At 45.2% G+C, this 20,712-nt stretch overlaps 1 protein-coding gene across 2 annotated transcripts in view; it reads left to right on the top strand.

The window, feature by feature from the left end:
- gpc6a (glypican 6a) overlaps positions 1–20,712 on the top strand; it is an 88,466-nt gene that overhangs the window by 1,563 nt on the left and 66,191 nt on the right. For both annotated transcript variants that reach the window (XM_057019429.1, XM_057019420.1), the window contains exon 2: positions 17,505–17,663. In XM_057019429.1, coding sequence (XP_056875409.1) covers positions 17,505–17,663 — 159 coding nt within the window. The remainder of the gene's footprint in view (positions 1–17,504; positions 17,664–20,712) is intronic.

Raw genomic sequence — 20,712 nt, 5'->3', positions numbered from 1 at the left:
TTGGTAAATGGCAGTGCCAGGCAGTAATGATCATAGAGCTGCTTTATTTGAATTTAACACGCTTTCAGTTGGATGTGAATTTGATTGCTTTGTTGCTGACTATATGTGTGGGTTGAGTCTGGAGGCTGTGTGAGGGCTCCTTGCAGGGTGATCCTTCCAGTGGTAGCCTGAAATTTGGAAAAGTTGGTGCTCTGCGATTTCACATCTTTTTTTGGAATCCTCAGATTTGTTTGTATGCACATCTGAGAGACCTTTAGGCACATTAAAGAGAGAAGGAATAAATGTTCTTCAACATCTTTCAGCGTGCTGCTTCTCCATCGTCCTCATCTCCTCGGATGGCTCCGATCAGACAGGGAGAGGCAGGACGGCTCCTGCTGCCTCCTCTGTTTCTGCCTTCAGTAGTGCTTATCGATTAATCACAAAAATAAAAAAGATCAAGATAAGTTGTTCTTTTTTTTTAGGAAGAAATCCTACATGCAAAGATAGATACATAGACGCTTTGATGAATTAGCTCGAGTTTTTCTTTGAACTCCCTGTAACTTTGACTGGACTGAGATGTTTAACAAAGCAACAAAGCAACATTTTTTTTGGTTTGAATTATAATCGTATCTTAATTACGAGTCATTCACAGTGATGTACAGCCTGTTCGCTCTGTGTAATTGGATCTCCTTGTCTACAAATAACCTTTGCATAAATACAACAGAAGTTAGCTATAGGCCTCAGGAGATGGGATTGTAGAAAGCACTCAATTATGGCTAATTACCTATGCTAATACAAATGTGCGGTAAGCTGTATGGGCAGCATTAGTGCTCATCCCTCCATCATTTGCTCTGTCATGGTGCTGCTCTGCCTCGATAGCTGAAACACCGTGGTTTAATACTAATGCGGAGGTGGCTACTTTTGGTCGTAAAGCCCCTGATTTGCATAAGCTAATTATTTTGACAGCTCTCTGCAGCTGATGAGCCGAGCTACATTGTTTAAGAGGGGTAAACAGAGATGTGTTTGTGCAGATGCTTTGGTACTTTAAAGTTACTGGATACACACGCCTTCATTTAATAAATGGAACTCTTTATTTAAACAGACCTTGTTTGTATCCTTTATTGGTGAAACTGAATAAATAAAAGCTTATTTATTCTCCAAATTCTCCAGTTCTCCAGGTCTGCTTCACAGCGATACTTGGCAAACATCTGCACGATGTAAATGTCAGACCTAAATCAGCAGCATCAGTGCACACGAAGTTGGTTTCAGATCAGGTCGGCAGTGTTAGTTTATTGATGAAAGCCTTCTACTTTCTCGCTCTGCCTCAGGACTTTCGAAGGCCTGTGCTGGCTCGCTGTGGAAGCAGTAGGAGGTTGAAGAGAAGCTTTCTTGCTTTAAATGAGTTTTCATACACTGAGACAAGCACCAGCATCCTATGAAAGGCTTGACATGGATCTCCAAATTGTCTGAAAGTGGCGGACAGCTTTATTAAACTCCTCTGGGTGTAGCTCTGTGTCCTCCTGCTCGTGTCGCTTTTCCTGCCGTGACACGGAGCAGCTAGCATGGACAACACGACAGCCTGCCAGTGGGGATCACACGTCGGACATTAGTTATTGTGTCACATCGCTGCCTGATGGTCAGCTTATTGTTTTTAAAGGGGACAGCTTCAGACAAGCCTTGGCACTGACCTCTCTCCGAGGACTCTCTGTTAATATCAATATATTCTTACACGTCCTGGTCTGGATGTGTGTGTGCGTGTGTGTGTGTGGGGTGGGGGGGACTCTCTCTGTCTGCTCTTAAACAAAATGGCTCAATGGCAATTGATCGGAACGCACTTCACGAGTCTTATATTAACCTTCTTCAGAATATCGGTTACCTTTAATGTTGATTTGTGGTAGCTTCAACGCTTGGATGCCCCCCCCCCAGTCCATTAAACAAAACTCGGTGACATCATTGTTAATGCTTGAATCCCAGATACCGTATCAGCCATCAGAATAATGAAGCTAAGTGCATATTAGCCTTCTCGACACAAGCATCAGCGTTGCTTCCAACACGCGATGCTGCGTTCAAATAAGGCTACCAAAGATTGTGGTTTTGGTAATCCTCCAAGAAACACTTTGAGGCAGAAACGTGACGTGGCCTTAAAATAACTCAAGGAGATGATGTCATACACAAAGTGTATCATCCTGGATGAGCCACGGATGCTCTGCCACTCCGTGCCGTGCATTCACACTTTCAAATCCGAATATTTGGCTAAACAGCCGCTAAGGCCGCCAGTAGCGCTAACAATCTCGAGACTCTCCGAACATCCAGGGTTCCTCCCAGTGTTTGCCGCTGGAGAACGGCGGGAGAATGGAAGGCGGCATGAGCGCTGACAGTCAGAAAAAACAATAGTGGCTCTTTGTTCAAGTTAATGCGTTGTGCCTGCGCTGCTGCTGGAACAAAGACGGAGCGGCTGCCACCAGGTGTATGTGTCTGGGGATTGAGAGGGCGGGTCACGGACGGTTGGTAGGTGATGAAACCTGCCAACACATATATCATCCTCCTCCAGGGCAGCCAATAGTGAAGTTCAGGTCCACCCGGTGGGGGGCACACAGCTCAGTTCACTGAATGACTCCTTCTCTTTTATCCCAGGCTGACTTTTTTTTACCATACATCGCATCATGTTGCAATCAGCGACTAATTATGGTCCTATTCTGCCTGAATCGTCCCCAATCATACCTGCAGGTGTCGATCATTCAGTCGTCCGACATTTATTTCGTAGGACGGATGAGGAACGAGTTGTCGCAGGTGTGATAGCAGCCAGATGTCTAATCGCTAAATAAAGGAGTGACATTAAACCACGCGGGACGGCAGCTCAGCAGCACAAGCCTCGCAAAGATTCATAAAACCAAAAAAATCTTCAGGGCATGTTTTTCTCCAACCATTAAGATGCTCCCGGCGCTGCCAAATTGGAGATAAGACTCCTGCCAGCTTCTATACATCTTCAGAGAAAACAGTTAATGAGATGTGAGAGTGTTTGGGCTCTGCGTGTGCGTGTGTGTGTGTGTGTGTGTGTGTGTGTGTGTTAGTGTCTCTGCATCTTTACTGTGATATTCTGAGACACAAGTGTTTTGTTTTTCACTGCTCGATGCAGATCGTGGGCATCGTCCTGTCAGATGGGTTTCATCAGGAACAGTTTCGCTCGGATTCTGCACCTTTTCCACTGATTTGGTGAACGAGAGTTTTCTCTGAACTGGTTTCTGCAGACTGTCAACACACACACACACAAACACAAACACAAACACAAACACACACACAATGATGTAGGAATTGTTGCCTAAAATATTTATTGTCAGCAGGCGTTCCATAGCAACAATGTTTCTCTTGGCCTAATTCAGTAAAGGAAGCAGAATTCAAAGTCATATCTTTGTCTTCTTCGTTTCCTTGACCGCTTTATCCCTGTCGGGGTCACATATGGGCGAAGGCAGGGTTGACCCCTGGATGAGTCGCTGTTTACATGATCAGCATTGAGCTCCACTAATAATGCTGATTCCTCTACATGAGGTGAAAGGAATTCTGGGACATGAGCAGACAAGATCCTTAATACCGTGTCCAAAACTCATTCCTTTTCCCTACATAGTGCACTAACTAGTGCAGTCACCAGTTTATAGGACTGTCTAAATGTTAGGTGAGGACCACTGCATCCTATTTAGTTCACTCACAGCATCCCATAATGCACCATGAGAAGTACAGTGCAACCGATGCTCCCTGAGTAAGTAAGATATATCCCATCATGCTTTGTGGTCACACTTGAGAAGCTAGACAGGATGTTAATTATTCATTAATAATTAAGTTAATAATTAAGGGTATGTTAGCACAACTACAAACAACCACTGAGTGTAATACATTTAATAATTGTTTAAAAAAAATTAAATTACCAGCACTAATGTCAATCTGGTCTTCGTAGTGTGCTGCTGTGATGTGTTTAAAGCAGCGGCTTAGTCCACAAAAGGATTTTCTGTGGGTTCAGTAGTCCGCTCGACCCCGCTCCTGAGAGAGTAGGATATAGGGAACGCGTGTGCGATTTTAGACACGGCCTAAACGCGCCGTTTGTTTGCTGCATGTCTTCTGTCCTCAGTAGATTAAAGAAAACATGGCTCCAGAAGGGAGCAGAGCAGAAAGCCAAATGTGACATCCGTCCAGCGGGAAACGTGTTTTCCCAGGAGCTGCTGTCAGCTGCCAGAATGCTTTTGTGGATTGTGCGTCGCCACAGAGGAATTAGCCACCGCCGTGAATGATTACAGGACAACCTCTCTAACAGCGTCTGTGGAGACCCTCTAGGAGGGGCCAAAAGAATATTGTTTACTGCACGGAAGACGCAAATCACCTTTTCTGTCTTCAGCTTCTCGTCCAGTTGCTGTTTTCTTATTCATTATGTTCGCTGGACAGAAGCAAAGCTTTTCTGTTGTTTTTATGGCTGTGGTCTCAGTTTTCCTCTCGGGGCCAGCCTCAGAATAGACGTCCCAAGCCTGACACCAACGCTGGCGCTCAGAGACATGTGAGCCGTGCAGAGCTTTGGGAAATCCTGCACCATATTGAGGTGTCAAAGACACAAATACGCCCCACGCCGGGGACTTTTTATTTTTGTTTTTCGGATTCGCCTGGGCACACGCAGCTAGGTGATTTGCTAAATAAAACGCCCCCCTGGGACCTTGAAGTAAACAAGCATTACAGACTGATAAACAAAGTGTGGCAAAACTGTCACGGTAACGTTGCGCGCCGTCAACAGATGCAGCAGCTTCGCCAATACCGGCGTGCCGGTGACATCGTTGACGTGCTGCTGACATAACGACATGCGGGCGCTTTTTAAAGCATCCGTGGTTGTTTTCAGTGAAGTGACTGATGATGATGAGTGATGCAGAAATGCCAACAGATAACTTGTCCAGGAATGGCGCCCATCATCTAAAACACATGAAAACAGTCTTTTTGTCTGAAGAATCTTTAAAGCTCGCTTGTCACCTATTGATGTAGATGCTTTTGTACCTGCCGCAGGTTGGCTTTGCCGGAGTACCAATTTGATACTATCAGAAAGTTCCAGGGAAATAGTAGAAGGAGCTGTAATTTTCCCATTTAACACTGAAGGACACTTAGTATGGAGATTGAATGGCATTGGGGGGTTTTAGAATCTCGTGGCTGACAGAGTGCAGAAGTACAAGAATTGCTACAACGCAACATGTTAAAGTGCGATTGTTCTGAGCTTGAACAGTTTTCCCGAGGGTGTATTTTTGAAGCAGATATAGGCTCAAATTTTGAATTATACACTAACACAAGTAGAGTATTTCTTGGTTGATTAAATAATAATCGGGCAGAGAAATTGTTCTTCCACACCTTAAGGATTGATTACAATCACCACTGTTCCTTTGAAAGCGTCCATCATGTGGATGAGGCCCTGGCTGAAAATCATTGTGACACCCTGATCTACAGGATACCACAAAAAGAGGAGGGGGGGGGGTCTAATCTCTGGTTATCTAATCAGTAGATCACCGTGTGTCCAGCCCTCTTTTCCTGTAACACAACAGTAAGGATGGGACCAAGTGCTTCTTATTGTTGTTGACTGTTGCAGACTAAAGTGAACAACTGGTGTTTTATAGTGTTAAATCTGTCCTCCAGACTAAAGCATGTATAAAGAAAGGTCGCACCCCTCCTGGATGCCCTACAGACACCCTGGACTGTGATCTGTTTTCATTTGATTTTATTTATTCATTATTGATGACCCAACTCTCTTTAATTCTCTGGCTCATTGCGTGGAAATGAGTGTGCATGGAATTTAACGGGGGCGAATTGGGCAAATTTGGTCTATTTAGTCTTCCAGCATTCAGCTCACCTGTCAAGAAGATGCACCGCATCAATATCACAATGTTCTAAAATGACACGATCAGAGGAAACCAGGCTGTGACAAATTTGTAACCAGTACACAAGTTCGTGACCCGCTTCAGTTTCATCCTGGTGGAGGTGAGGGAACTAATTGCAGATGTCAGCCAGCTGTTTGTGAACTTGAATGACATTTTCCGGCTTTAATTGACTCTGTGCAAAAATAGCAGAGAGTATCCAGCAACATTCCCTCGCGGCTCGCTGTCCGCGCAGTGACGCTGCCTCATCTCCTCGCCGTACTCGTCGTTGCTCAGGGATCCGGGAACGCTGAAATTATACTGATCCCTGATTCATAAAAAAATGATAAAATGTACATTGAAACTCCGGCTGATTCCGGTAACTTCGAAACGAGAAGGCCGCGCTCGGCTGTGTGCTGCTCGAGTGGCTGATTTTCATGTTTGTGGCGGAGCTCCATGGGGTGTTTGCCCCATTAAACTGGCCTGCAGTGGCGCTTGCGAACGCTACGGCGAAAAGGTTCAGCGCGGCGTCTGATCTCATGTGGAACTTGAGAAGAACAGCAGGGAAGAACCAACACATCATCTGAATGGACCGCCCCCTCGCTGCTAATGAGATTGTAGAGCATCCTAGCATGAAAAGATACCCGGGCCCGCACCGCTGGAATGAGTGGTGCCACAGAGTGTGTCCCCGGGGGGCCTCGCTGTCATCACAATGTAACCAGATCACATAACATAACCTGGACGCTTGAAGGAAAATCTCTACGTGCTGCCGTTTCCGTTGCATTCACTCAGCTTCTGCTGGCATTTTCGAAAGCGACTCGTAAAAATCGATGGGTTCGCAGGCTTTACAGCCCACGTTTACATCTTTTCAACCCTTGAATTCCTTGGCGTCTCCAGCGGAGCATCTGCTATTGTGACGGCCGCTGGCGCGTCCCCGCTTTTCCTCTGCCTCCCCCAGGTTTTTCTCGGAGTCTGAAAAGGGAACCAGGCTCGTCTCCGGCTTCCTAGAATCCCGCTGGTTTCTGTCCCCAGTCGGAGTCTGCCGGTGAATGAGTGGGCTGGTCATCTCACACCCGGGGGCTCTACCTCAGGGCCCTCAGACCACCAGCTGTTGTGTTCAGGCACCAGTTAACCCCTCCATGTGTTTCCTTGTCTACTATCTGGATTCCTGACCTCAAACATTTGGAATGCTTATTGAAGTCTACGCACGAATAGAGAACAAGTATCAATGTCCTCGAATGTATTGTAGAAATAAACAGTTTTCTCAGTATTTTTCTCACATTCTGTGTCTTATAATGATTTCAGCACATAGATATCTGCATTTCACTTTTATTTGCCTTTAGACAGACGTGCTCACGTTGCGAACTCTTCCATTTGTTGGATGACACCTCTCGAAATTTGAGTGGGGTTAGGAAGATCAAGAGTGTGTTGTGCACGCGCTTATTTCGTCATGAAGGTTCCCTCCCTGGATCTACAAATGAGCTGCTTTTTCACCTTTTATCCTTTATGCAGAATTTATGAGAACCTCTTTCGACCAAAATGACCAGAAAAAAAAATCCCTGTTCGCTCGCACCTTTACAATTTCTCCAAAAATTGTACCGTGTCGGGACTCCTCCCTGGAACCTTTGAGGGGCGGGGCTGTGAGCCGAAGAACAATGATTGGTGGAACAGCCTTCAGACTTCACTCCACTGAATTGTTCCATGTTAAATTAACCTTAAGTGAAACTATGACCACACCAGCTGCAGTAGGTCGGACAGCCGTATCCGTCCCAACACGTCATCGGACTGATTGAAAAGCATTAATATTGATATCAGGTCGTTGGAGGTGCCATGGAAACACAACAGGCAGATTACCAGGCTTTGTGTTCTCCAGGTAAATAGATTCCTGGTAATTAATTAAAGTTCTTGGAAATGTTGCTGGAAACTGGGACGGTGATGAGCCCAAACTGATACACGCCATATCCCAAAAAAGTGTCTGATCCACATCTGGATCGTGCTTCTTTGGGTCACATCTGGACAAAAAAAACACCCAAATTGGCTATTTTTTTAGCTTTGTTGCTAAAGTACACACACAAACCTGTGAAAACACAAATTTCTCTAATTTTATTGACATAAGTAGGTTTCACCTTGAACACAACTTTATAGATAACAATATCTGATGTTAGGCTCCCATGTGAGGTCACCGTGGGGTCAAAGTATCACTTGATCACAGCTTTTAGGATCTTTAGAACGCACAAGACTTTGAGCAGAAAGGTGTATTTAGACATGAGAATGAACTGATGTAATAATGGAAGTTAAAGGCCACATTACAATGTTTCTTCTGTGTTCCAGGTCTTTAGATTAATGATTAATTAAATGTGAATTCTTCTAACAGAACTCGTCCACCTCTCTGCACCTCCTCTGTGCAGAGTTATTATGAGTCCTCAGACTCAGTATTGGGCCTCAGGTGGTTGTGAGCTCTTATCAGCTTTCCGAGTGCTGGAAGATGTGGATGTGAAGTGTGACACGAGTGGTGCACGGGGGTTAATTTGTTGTACCTATTACACATGTTCTTCTAGAACCACATTTACCACACAGAAATATGTTTTCTCCTCTACTTGCTTGGATTGATTGGCAGAGGGTTACCTGCCCGGTGTGAGATATCATCCTTTCAGCCCGGTAATAGCTTTTCCTTTAACCCAACAGGTTGTTACGAACAGAACCCAGTTCTCTCATTGTGCACAATGGGATGCCGCTGGGATGCCATCTTTGGGGAAATTCAGCAAAGAGGCACTAAAGGCAAATTTTTTTTTGCACTTTGGGATTTCAGCATCTTTGTGCATCCTCTGCTGAATAAATGTGGGCTTAGAGAAATCCTTCCTTTATGTGAGGACAAGTGATATCGCGCATGTTTAGCTCCTAAATTAGCGGTCTGTGCTGTCAATGCGCAGTGACGGACGTTTCATTTCATCATCAGAGGAACACACCGGCGTGTCGCTCGTGCTCTTGTTTACACCTCAGCCATCACGCGGCGGACACGCAGGCTCCTCTTCACACCCAGACGGGGGCACAGTTGACATCAGATTGGCAAGTGTGCCAAGAAATCACAAACCAGAAACATCTGACATCGTTCAGGGCATCAAATCCTCCCTCACGCTCTGATGCCTCCCAGTGAAACATATATTTATCTTTTCATTACTGCCACTCATGCCCCTCATCCCCCCCCCCCCCCCCCCCCCCCCCCAACTCTGGAAGTTATTTGAAAGCTGGAAACATGTGAGCGCCCTCCAAGTGTGGTAACATATGGCTGGAGCGATTGTGGGAATTATCTGTGTCATCTTCTTTGGACATATTCGATTTGGGTCTCGGGCCCCCAGTGGAAATAGTTGAAAGAGGGTGATTTGGGTGATGGGGGGGGATCCAGATGGCAGAGCAGCGGCGAGATCAATCGAGCACGATGCATTTTTTCCCCCTACTTCAGCATGCAAACAGATGTGATTTAGTTCGGTAATTTGGTTTATCTCAGTTATGTGGATTCCTTTTGACAAGAATTACCACCAATAAAACATGGAGACGCGCTTCAAACAACTCTGAGGCAATTATTTGATGTCTTCTTACACAGCCGTTAATATTCTGTATGTCAGACTTTCAGTGGGCTGTTGGATTAACGTGTTCAAGGTAATGGAAAAATATCTGCTATAACGCACCGTGAAATCCTCATTACACATTCAAGATACTGAATATGTCATTTTTTTAAACTAAAAGTCTGGGACAGAGTGGGATCTTTTAGCTTTTTGTGCTCTGGGAAGTATTTTATGTAATACGTCTTTAAAACTTTAACATCTGCTTTGACAGGTGGTTCACCTCATGCCTAAAAAGCCAAATTAGAACGTTAGTTCGACTAAAACCAGAGTTTTGTGGAGGTAAACATGTCTGCTCGACTGAAATCAACGTTTTAAACGTCCAGATAAAACATTTAAATATTTAAATGTAGCTCATTAGGACATTATGAAGTTACGATCTGGAGTGATTTACTTCCGAGGGGGGAAAGCCTTTATTTTCCACATATACATCCTGGAGATAAATGGAATTTGCTCTCCGCATTCAAACCACACCCACAAGCAGCACACGCTAGTGTATCTGCTGCTATTTTTCACCTTTCATGGAACATTGCAAGGATTTCATGCAGTGTCCTGTCATTCAACAGCCTTTAATTCGATTAGAGCAAGATGGAGGCCCCCTTTACCCTCTAATCTGGGCCGTGTCAGCTGAATAAAGGACCCTTTGAATGTGCTGCAGCCCCAAATAACCAAGAGCAGTCAGGCCTCAGCACCTGAGTCAATGGCTGTCATAGACAGAGGCGGCTACTTTTAGCTTTCATTTCCAGTGGGTTGAACTCGTGCAGCTCCAAGACGAGCTAGGAGGGGGATGATTGTCGATACTGTCGTCAAAAATCAGCCCGAGGAGTTCCGAACTCGGCGCCTTTGTTTGGCAGTCAGATGCGTCGCGCTCTGTTTTTGAATCATTTTCATTCCATCCAACTGTTCAGCGACAATGTCAGTTTTCTGGCCACTTCTTCTGTTGAGATTCTCTCTCTATAAGTGGATTATATGGCAGAAAACAGTCCGTCAACGTAGGTTTATGTTGATCCACTTGAATAACTCTAATATCTGACACTTGAGCTGTTTACAGCGTCTAAATATTTTGTGCAATAACAGTGTGGGGAAAAATTTGAAATCAATAACTAAACCATGGACTTGGCTTCAAAATACCACAATCTGGTTTATTATTACAGGAGCACCTGCACAGGTAACCTTGATGGATGGATTTAAATGTCAAGAGTGGAGATTAGCTGGTACTTGAGGGGAGCTTCTGTGAGATGCTGGACTGGGAGAGTAGACCCGAGCCATTATCCCAGAATCCTTCTGAATGAAGCTGCTGCTGGACTGTCTTACTAGATCATTGGTAGTAAATGTGATTGATGGGTCGAGATGGAGCGTTCCCGTTGGCTTGGCTGGGAAATGACACAGCAGCCTCGGATATAGTGGATCCAGTTAGGGCCAAATCCTGCATTTTAGCCACAGTGCAGGTAACATAACTGCACACACACACACACACACCACCGTTAAACTCTGCTCGGTCATTCATTAGATGGTACGTGCTATAAAACGTTCCGACTCGGTAAAATAAATGCTGCTCTGCTCATCAGAAATTAATTACATTTCCCGCATCATTACACCTTTTTGTGAATGTTCAGCATCCATGGCTTGGACTTTTATTTTTCCCTGTCTTCCTGATCTGATCCCCTCTACGTTTTCTTCTCATTGTCTTCGAGCACACCCCCGTTTTACAAATGTGAACCGGAGCGGTCAATGGGCTGGACCAGATGGCACAGCCCATATGCAGTTTGCCCTTTGGCCAGGTAGACTAATGAATCCTTTTGGGAATTAATCACACTGCCTGGCATGACAGTCTCCATGGGCATTGAACTCATTCCTTTCCCCACAGCTGCCCTGAATGATTCTGGAACCGTTTCCCCGCAGCATATGTTTATAGTCATGGGGATGAAATTGAAAAATGGCCTATTTAGCTTTTAGCGCTTTGGACTTTGTTTGAGATGGTTTAAAATCTGTACTCGTGTGTTTCCTCTCCACCGAGAATGCGAACGGCATCGAGTGCTGGGACGACACGCTGCCAGAGCTCACGCGTGATGAGTTTTCCGACTGTCCGAGGAGTTCAGATCCAGCCGGGGGGGAAATATGTTAAAATGCAAAAGCAGCCTCTCCTCTTTGCTGCCTCCCAATTGTTGCTACTGGGTGATAGTTTATTGCAGTGTGACAACATGTGGAACTGAGGGTTTGAGATTTTGCCACAATTAGTGGAACAAATGGGGGCTCCTGAAGCCTCAGGCAGGCGCTGGCGTGGTTAGCCTAGCAAGAAGGTTAAGCGTGAGGTGTGTGTGAGTGAGGAGTGTGTGCGTATTGCTGCCTGTCACCAGGTGGCTGCTGGGATACGACCCTGATGAGCAGAATATGGTTGGAGGGTTAACGCTGCCTGTTTTAATGAGTGACGTGATGATAAGAAATGAGGCGCTCATACGCTGAAACTCACCTGCAACTGATGTTTGAACCCTCAGACGTGCAGAGGGCTGATCAAGAGCTGCGAGGTCAGGGGGAAGGGAGATCTAACATGTCTGAAATATAGCAGAATACAAGCTAATCTCGACGTGCTCACAGCTCCGGGTCTTTCCGCTTCCTCCCCGGGATGACTGCTCAGCTAATCAAACAGCCTGCTCGGCGACTCCCTTCAGCTGTGCAGGCAGTAATCCCAGTATTCAGGTGTTGTGTTGTGTGTACGCGTTGTGTCTAATTGCGTTTGTGTCTGATCAAGCGTGTCAAACAGCCATTGTTTTACCGTCTCTCCTCCAGCCGTCATCATTAGTGTCAGAGCAGAAACGGCCCGCTGTGAGCGTGCTCCGAGACCACATTCAACAATTCCGCCTAATTCCGCCGCTCTGCTTGAATCATATCCACAGCTGACGAGGACTTGTGAGCCAGAGACGCCACCGCACGAAAAATCTTTGACATTATTCCCAACGTCGCACTTCCTGTCTGATTTGGAAACAGCTGAGCTGAAGCTGTGAAATTCCCAAAGGTTATACTTGTCTTTAATTACCCCGCCTTCTATAATGATATACATTAAATCAGCAGGTTGGAAACAGGGAACGTTGAGCATCAACATGGAGACAGCCGCCACACCGCCGTACGGGAAGACTTTCCCCGACACGTTTACAGCCATCCCGGCGCCATTTGCTCATAAGTCTTAGTTAAAGTAAATAATGCATTATGCATGCACGTACGTCCGCCCGTCTTTGCACATGCTGATCCCCGAATTTGTGATCAGTTTGGAGTTTAATGAATCATGAATGCGGGAGGGATGTGCCAGCTAGCGCCTCAGATCTACCCGCGCTGTTTCACGGCTAAATGGAAGCGAGGGCCTGGTGTGACATGTTTGTCTTCGGAGCATTAGGACGAGGTTGCCTCTGCACGCTCGCTTACACCAAATTTCCATCAGATGCTAATGAGTCAGCACGCTGCTTTATTGGCCAGTCTAAGGAGGGATGCGTCTATCTGCTGGACTGCTTTGTTCACCCTGACCCTGAATCAGTTCCAGGAAATCCTGGGATACGGGATGCGTTGGTCGTACAGTAATTAGCAGATCCTTGAAAAAACTGGTTGTAGTCCAGATTTAGCAAGAACAAATAGGCTGTTTGCTCATCTCGCACACGCTGGAATAGTCCGGGTTTATGTGGTTCACGTTGGTTGGTCCGAAGCCATTTGGCTTCAATTCTGGACGTACATTTTCCACTTGGAAGAAACTTGACCAAACTTTTGTCTGATGGTTTTCTTTCACATAATTTCGCGTCGTCGCTTCCAGCATCTTCGCAAGGTCATTTGTTGTAGTCAAGGAGATGGTTTTGTTCCGAGTTTCGGCAGATGCTTTATTCCACGGGTGTAAATGTCTCTGAAATATCATTCCAATGAAGAGAACACCCTCTGGCAAGGCGACTCCTGTGGGTAACTAGATTCTACCAAGAGATTTTTAGTCTCTGCCATTACGGACTTTCGTGTGTGGAATGTTATGGATTCCGTTTTTAAAGTTTACTCAAGCTAATGTCAGAACAGCTTTAGCTAAGGTTAATGAGCGAGTAATTTTCAAGTGTTGACAGAGTAAACCTGCGAGGCCCGTATATGAAGTCACTTCTGCTGGAAACTACACATTAGCACGAGGCACAATCTGGCCATCGTAAATACGAAGATATTTACGAGATACTTGAGATTCCACATCAGGCTGCCCCCTGGCTGATATTTACGACTTGGAGCCATAAATAGCAAACATGTTTGATATTTACGATTACGGTTCAGTCGGCCTGGACTCGAGCCGGCGCGATAAAATAACCTTATTGACAAATATGCAATGCAACAGGCCTCAAATCCAGCCTAAAGGGTGATGAAGCCCATTAATTAGAGCCGAACATTACATTTCCGATACTCAGGTTAGCAAACGTTAGCAAGTCTCCATAAATCCCACACTGTCGATCTGCATTTTCTGTACCGTATTTATTGGAGTTTGAATAACACAATGTGACGACGGGATGGTAAAGTTTCTTCCGGCTGTTTAAAAGCTCAGCTCCCTCTGTAAACACAGTGGGAAAAGTTTGGGATTTTATGTTTTATTAAATGTAAAAACGTGCTATTTCTGAACCGCTGCCTCTTCCCTTCTGCTGTCTGTTTGAACGTCTGCATTACAAAAAAGTGGCTAGACAGACAGACGTGGGGGGAGAGACGTGGGGGGGGGGCAAAGGCAAAGCAAATGACAACCTCAGAGCGACGGCGGAACCAGAAACGTGCAGCTCAGACTCCTGCCTGCTGATTCGTGGCCTATTTTATGCTGCAGCATCACTGTTTTGTAGCCGGCTGTGTTAACTGTGTTTATAAAAAGACCAGAATGAAAGATGAAACGTACCACTGGAAAAAAAATCTAATTTCCTTTCAGCTTTTATTTGTACTTGAGGACGGTCTGTATTGATCTCTTTCTTCCTACCGGGCTTTGGCGGCCAGCTGTTGTCATTTTCAAACTGAAAAGTAGGTAGTTTCATGATTTTTTTTGTGGCTTTGCTAACACAGTGAGGACACAAACATTTATCCATTACGGTGACGCTGCTGTGCCAAAAGAATAACTGGAATTTGTTTCAAGCTGTGCACGTTTACACTCACGCAACATGATCCAAAATAGATTTATTTATTTGTTTCCCTGCTAACACTCCAATTTAAATTGTTGTTGATAATAGTAATAATTATAAACTACATGTCCGCCAGTCACATGATGTTTCCCAGACAACAGGAAGCCTCGATGCAGTTTATGGCTATATGAAATCAGCGAGTAAAAATTCAGGCCCACGTTGATCATCAGCCTTAATGTTGTGGACGTGGCCTCCAAGGGGAGCTTCACAGAGGAGCTGACACAACAGGAAGAGCTACTGCGTCTGGTCTCAACCAGCGTCAATGATGCCATTTGAAGTCAGGGAGCCTTCGGTGGCAGCTGGGGGACCAAATAGATTTTTAAAATCAGCAGCACTTTAGGTTTTCTACTGGAAAATAGATGGATTTCACTGAGCCTGTTTGTCCTTTCTGAGCCACTATAGAAGCATTGGATCACGCATGGAGGGAGTCCCATCCATAACCAATATACCATAAAACCATCCAGCACGGTGGCCAACTCTGGTATATTGAAAAAGTGCTCATTGCATCTTGGCCTCTCGTAGCCTCAGGTCACATGACAACATATGGTCTTTTCCTCCCTTTGTTGGCACCTGAGGGTACGAGAGGCCAAGATGCAATGAGCACGTTTCACTTTCTTAATATCGCCACAGTCAAGATCGTCTTCAGCTTGACACCCGAACAAATGACAGCGGCAGGAGCACTGCCTCCTGAACAGGGAGAAACCCGGAGCAGGACCGGGTCATGTGGGAGGACACCCCCGCTGATGGAAAGGAGAAGAAAAGCAGAAGATAGATTAAAACCTGAGGGGTCAGGGGTGGTAGGTGCATGTGGTAACATAACACGTAAACATAAACGAGAAGAAAACAAAACCCAGAATTAAGCCTAGTCTTAACTTCAAAAGTTAAAAAAATAAAAATAAAACTATCTACTGCTGCTTATGTTCCTTCTATACGCTGCTGCCTTGAGGACAATTTTTTTAGATGACTGAGATTAATTAGAGTAGCTGTCTTAGATTAATTAAGATTAGCTCCGTTAAGGCCTATTAAATAAATGAGCAGGTAGAGCATGGCTTTGAATGCTATATTCACTGGATAAATAGTTCATTTTACACACCAGTTCTTGAACAAAATACTTTAAAAAGCAGCACCACTCCGTGAGGACGGCGTCCTGTTTGGTTTAGCATTCAGCTCCGACCTTCTGACACATGTTACACCTGCAAAGTCTGACTCTGGAGGACCCGACGTGTCAAAAAGAATGCTAAAGCGCTGCTTAGAAGAGAGGGGCTAAGAGATTTTAAGAGTTTTCAAGAATTTTTAAAAGAACTCGACTTTGTTTTAGAGTTTGCTCTCAGGCCAGGAGGCTGCTGCATTACTCTGGAGACGACGGGCTTCTGTTGATGGTGCTCCTCATTACTGCAGCCTGCTGCCTCTCTGAGGACTGATTAGGGATTAAGCAGAGTGCCAGCACGTACACGCCGCATATTTCTTCCTCCGTTATCAATGCTGCTCGCTCCCATCTGGAGCGTGTATTGTACATCCCATCTCAAGAGCAGCGGCGCTGCCGTTGCGAGCAGTCTGCAACAGAAGCCATCAAACATCCAAAATATTTCCTCGCTAATCTACCGGCAGGAATGGCGGCAGCCCGCGTCTCATCGTTTATGTGATAAAAGATCCTCCAGTGTAACACCGATCAGGGCCTCGATGCCACTTCCTGCAGCCTTGGGATGCTAACTTTAATCTGAAGCCTTGTATTTAAAACACTGCTGCCAGTCTACTTTTCACCTCATTGAAAACGTCTGAGAGAGAGCAGCCAAACGAGGGGGTTCACTCGTGCTTCCAGGCGAACAGAGGCAGTGCTGTTGTTTGCTTTGCAGCAGCGGAGCTTCAGACACGTTCTGCTGCAGAGTCGCTGGTCTGCTGGTTTCTGCTGTTTACCTCCGCTCATAAAGTCACTCTTCAACCGCAGTAGAAAAACACAACAGCCAGAGGAACCCTACACTCACATCCACTCAAAAAGGTCCTGGAATTGATCCTGGAGGTATCTTGACTTAGCTATGCGCTAACTCGTGCAAACATAAGCTGCTGTTACTCTGTAAACTAAACTTTGGTTGTTTTTTCAGAATAAATAATAATGTCAGTAGATTGTCTGTGCATTAGGTCATTAAAGACTACTGCTACCATCAGAACTTATATAGACTGTGTTTTTGTATGGCATGCTTGACGGTAGCTGACAACATCAAAGCTAATCTGAGCGCTCAGACATCAAAGCGGAGAACAGCTAAAGAACTTAAAGAAAAGGCAAACTTTTAGAACACAAGACATTATGTAATCTGTCCTCTGGCATTCAGGTATTCAACCTTGAAAGTAATGGAAGGTATAACTTTAATGGACATAATGGAGCAATTAGCAGCGAAACAGCTAAATCAGGACAAAAGGGACAAACAAGCACAAAGAATGGTGGAATCTGAATGATGTTTATTTACCGTGAGTATTAGTAACAGTAATTGTTTTCTACTATGGTAACATATCAGTTCTCGACATTTTCCCAACCCTTCTAGAGATTACCTGGCGTCTTTCGCTATTTTTCAGCAGGTTTAAATAATATGCACGAGCGCAGCTGCACGTTGAAAAAGAACGGTTTTTGGGCCGCGAAAAAAAGACATCCAGAAGGAGCGACATGCTCTGGCGTATCAAAGCCACTCCACCTTCCGCGAGATGGCGGGTTACTGACAAATATTATCCTTTCCCATTTGTTCCAGCCCGCTTCTCTTTGATAGGTTCGGTGATGAAAGTCGCCCAATCACAGCGTTTGGATCAAAGGCTCGACTCAGCTGTTAGATACGCCGGTGCTCCAGCAGTAAAACTGATGCTGTCTATCCCCCTCCTCCCTGCAGGTGAGCACCTGCGCTTCTGTCCTCAGGGATACACCTGCTGCACGCTGGAAATGGAGGAGAACCTCAACCAGCAGAGCAAACTGGACTTTGAGAACTTGGTGGAAAACAGCAGCCAGAGTATGAGGACCACGTTCGTCACCAGGCACAAGAAGTTTGACGGTAAGCTCAAATCCTTTCTGTTCATCGTGCTCCACCTGTGACACACCTGTACAGCGATACCGGACCTTTTCCGGACCTTTTCCCCCCAGACGTGCATCTCTGAAGGCTTTTCTGCTCTCTGCTGGCTCACACCAGCTCTTTAATGACACCTACTCACACATCTGTCTGGCACGCTGCCATTTTTGCTGCTCAACACTCACGGTAACGGACCAAGTGCTCCCCTTATCGACTGAGCGAGCAATCCTCAGCGTGTCGGAGCTTTGTGCGGCCGAATTTACTCGCACGCCGACCGAACAAGACGGCACTAATGCAGTTTCACGGCGGGGGAAGAAAATGGTGACATTCTTTATGCTTGAACACATTCCTGTCTGAAGAGCCAGCACAAAGTCACATTTGTGGTGGACCGGGTTATTCACATTGTTGGAACACCGAGGCGTTTGTCACTGGGTAGCATCGGAAGAATGAATTGAAATGTTTGAAAGAGTAAAATCCCAAAGTGATTTAATGCTGTAAAATTAATTGGGATCATGCCGCTGTGCAGGATTCTTAAATGTGATCTTTTCTGGGGTTTTTCTTTGGCAAATCACATCAGGGAGATTTGTTAGATGCTTTTGCATGGCTGTAAACACACCGGAATGATGGAGATGCTGGAATGGAACACGGATTGATGCTTCACCTGGCTCAAACCGTCGAGAATGGTGTCTTTTCAATTTGCACCGCTGAGCGTTAAATAGCCCATCTGTCATGTTGGCACTGAAATGGGGAAGCTGCCTTTATGTCCCTGTTTTTGTTGAATTGGCGAGAGCGGTTTATTGAGGAATCTTAGGTTTAGGATGCTGATCAATGCTTGCTTAGATACTTGAATGAATGTGGATAATTTCATTTACAAGCTACCCTGTTGAAAACAAACTCAACACTAATTATTTTTTACCTCCGCTTTGTTGATCCGTCCTTTTGGTTCAAAATAACGTTGACATCTGTACCCAGTGCTTTTCTGGGATACCTAGCTGTCCCAAATCCACACAAGTGGAAAAAGGAGCATACTTGCTTATTTACGCCTGGAACAATAATTAGTGACCATTAGTAGAAGGTTTGGTTAATGCAGAGAAGCGTAAATTCTATCTTTTCTGTCAAGACATAAATTTAACAACAATGGATAATTCTGAGGAACAGCTAGCAGAGCGAATAAGAGCCTTTACGTGCTTTTTATCCGAATATAAGAACAGGACTTTCCGCAGCCGATTAAACGTGATCTTTATCTGACCGCAGACTGTAGAATTTCTGGATGTTGTCAGTTTGGACTCCAGGGGAAAGAAGTTTCTTTAAAGGTTGATTCACAGGGCCAGCTGTACCTTTTCACACCGGGACATTGGAGGTACGCTGAAAAACTCTGGATCGTCTCGCAAACACGAAGGCGCTCGCACACAATCGTTTGCATTTCTAAGAGAACGCGTGGGAGTTTTTGCCTTGGATGTGCATTGTAACCCACATTCGTGAAGTTTTAAGTCATATTTATTTATATTTTCTTACTGTTTTCTTGCATCTGACTCTTCTTCACATGTTCAAAAGTCCCCACAGTTCAAAGCCCCCTTTTTTTAAGGCATAGGTATAAAATCTGGAGGTGGTGGAGAAAAACAGTCACACATGATCGGCGCACAGCAAGGGCTGCTGAGATCCTAACTAAAAACCATTTCAAATACACATTCCATGAAAATACTTTAGAATTACAGCATAGCTAACATCCTCACACTGTATATTAACACTGGTACAGCTCAATTTTCTCCATGTCCATACTGGCTGATCACTCTGACTTGATTATATCTCCACTTTGTGCGATTTGAATCACCCCTCATCAATTTTACACGCCCTTATTTCTGTCTCCAGTTATTTTTAGGGCCCTATTACCAAAACCATAACTTACTTTTTGATTACCGGCAGCATTCCCTGGATATCTGTGGGATTTTATACATTATTAAGCAGCCCTTAAAGCCACTAATGACTTTTGGTATTCTGTGTCTGATCCAGGAATGTTTTCGCCTCAGTCTGAATCTGCTTTACGTTTTCCCAGAGAGGAAGTGTGCACAGAGTTGAGGAACTTATAGGCAACTTATTTGCGACTTTTTCTGCCTTGGTGCGGCTCCATTCCATTCCCGACAGGTCTGTTTTATTAGTCTGGGAACGCATTAGTGTTCTCTGCTGTGGCCCAGTAGGTGCCCCGAGGAAATTTGAATTAAGGACAAGAAATGAGACGAACGTTGAAATATTTATGCCCGTGCGAGAAAAGCTGGAGCGAAGGAGACGGAGATAAAGATGGAGTGACACCGGATATATGAAAGAGGCACGAGGGGGACAATGTTGCATCAGCACGGTGAAAGATTAATTGCGGTGGATGAACCGTGACAAGAGGTGCCTCGCGATCCGAGATTGGACACTTCAGCTGTCTTTTCCATCTCTGATTATTGGTCCTATTTCCCCGGCTCAGAGAGACACCAAAATCACGGCGACTCTCACTATTGTTAATGAAAAATAAAGGCGTTAGGGAGGTTGTGGACAGATATATATTCCAATATTTACTGATAAAGAGAGTCCAGATCTGTTCTAAAAGCTGCAGGAACTTTTTTGAAGAGAAGCCTTGCTGGAGTTTCCGTCAGCATGTAGATCAAATGCTGAATAATACATGAACGAATAAATAATCAGAGATTAATATCACCGCCATTGCGTCAGATATTTAGTGTTTACTGGCTGTTGGGAGTCGGGGGTTGGAGGCTACCAGAGAGAGGAGCGTCGCCCACTTCTGTTTGCCATTTTGTTGTACAGTCGTACAGTAGATGCTCATTAGATTCAGTTTGGTTGACGGCTTTCTGCTGAGACCTCTGCAGCAGATTAGCGCGTTGAGCTCTTTCAGAGTCTGGTCTGAGCAGAAGCCGCGGTTGACTGGTTCCTTTGATCCGGCCCCAGCGGAGCTTCTCCACTTGAGGCTGAGGGCTGCGCCACACCTCGTTCACTCCGACGATTCCCCCCATTCACAGCCGACTGAAACCAGGATAGA

This window comes from Takifugu flavidus, chromosome 2, assembly GCF_003711565.1.
Source record: "Takifugu flavidus isolate HTHZ2018 chromosome 2, ASM371156v2, whole genome shotgun sequence".
Taxonomy (NCBI): domain Eukaryota; kingdom Metazoa; phylum Chordata; class Actinopteri; order Tetraodontiformes; family Tetraodontidae; genus Takifugu; species Takifugu flavidus.
This window is presented reverse-complemented; position numbering and strand designations above follow the sequence as displayed.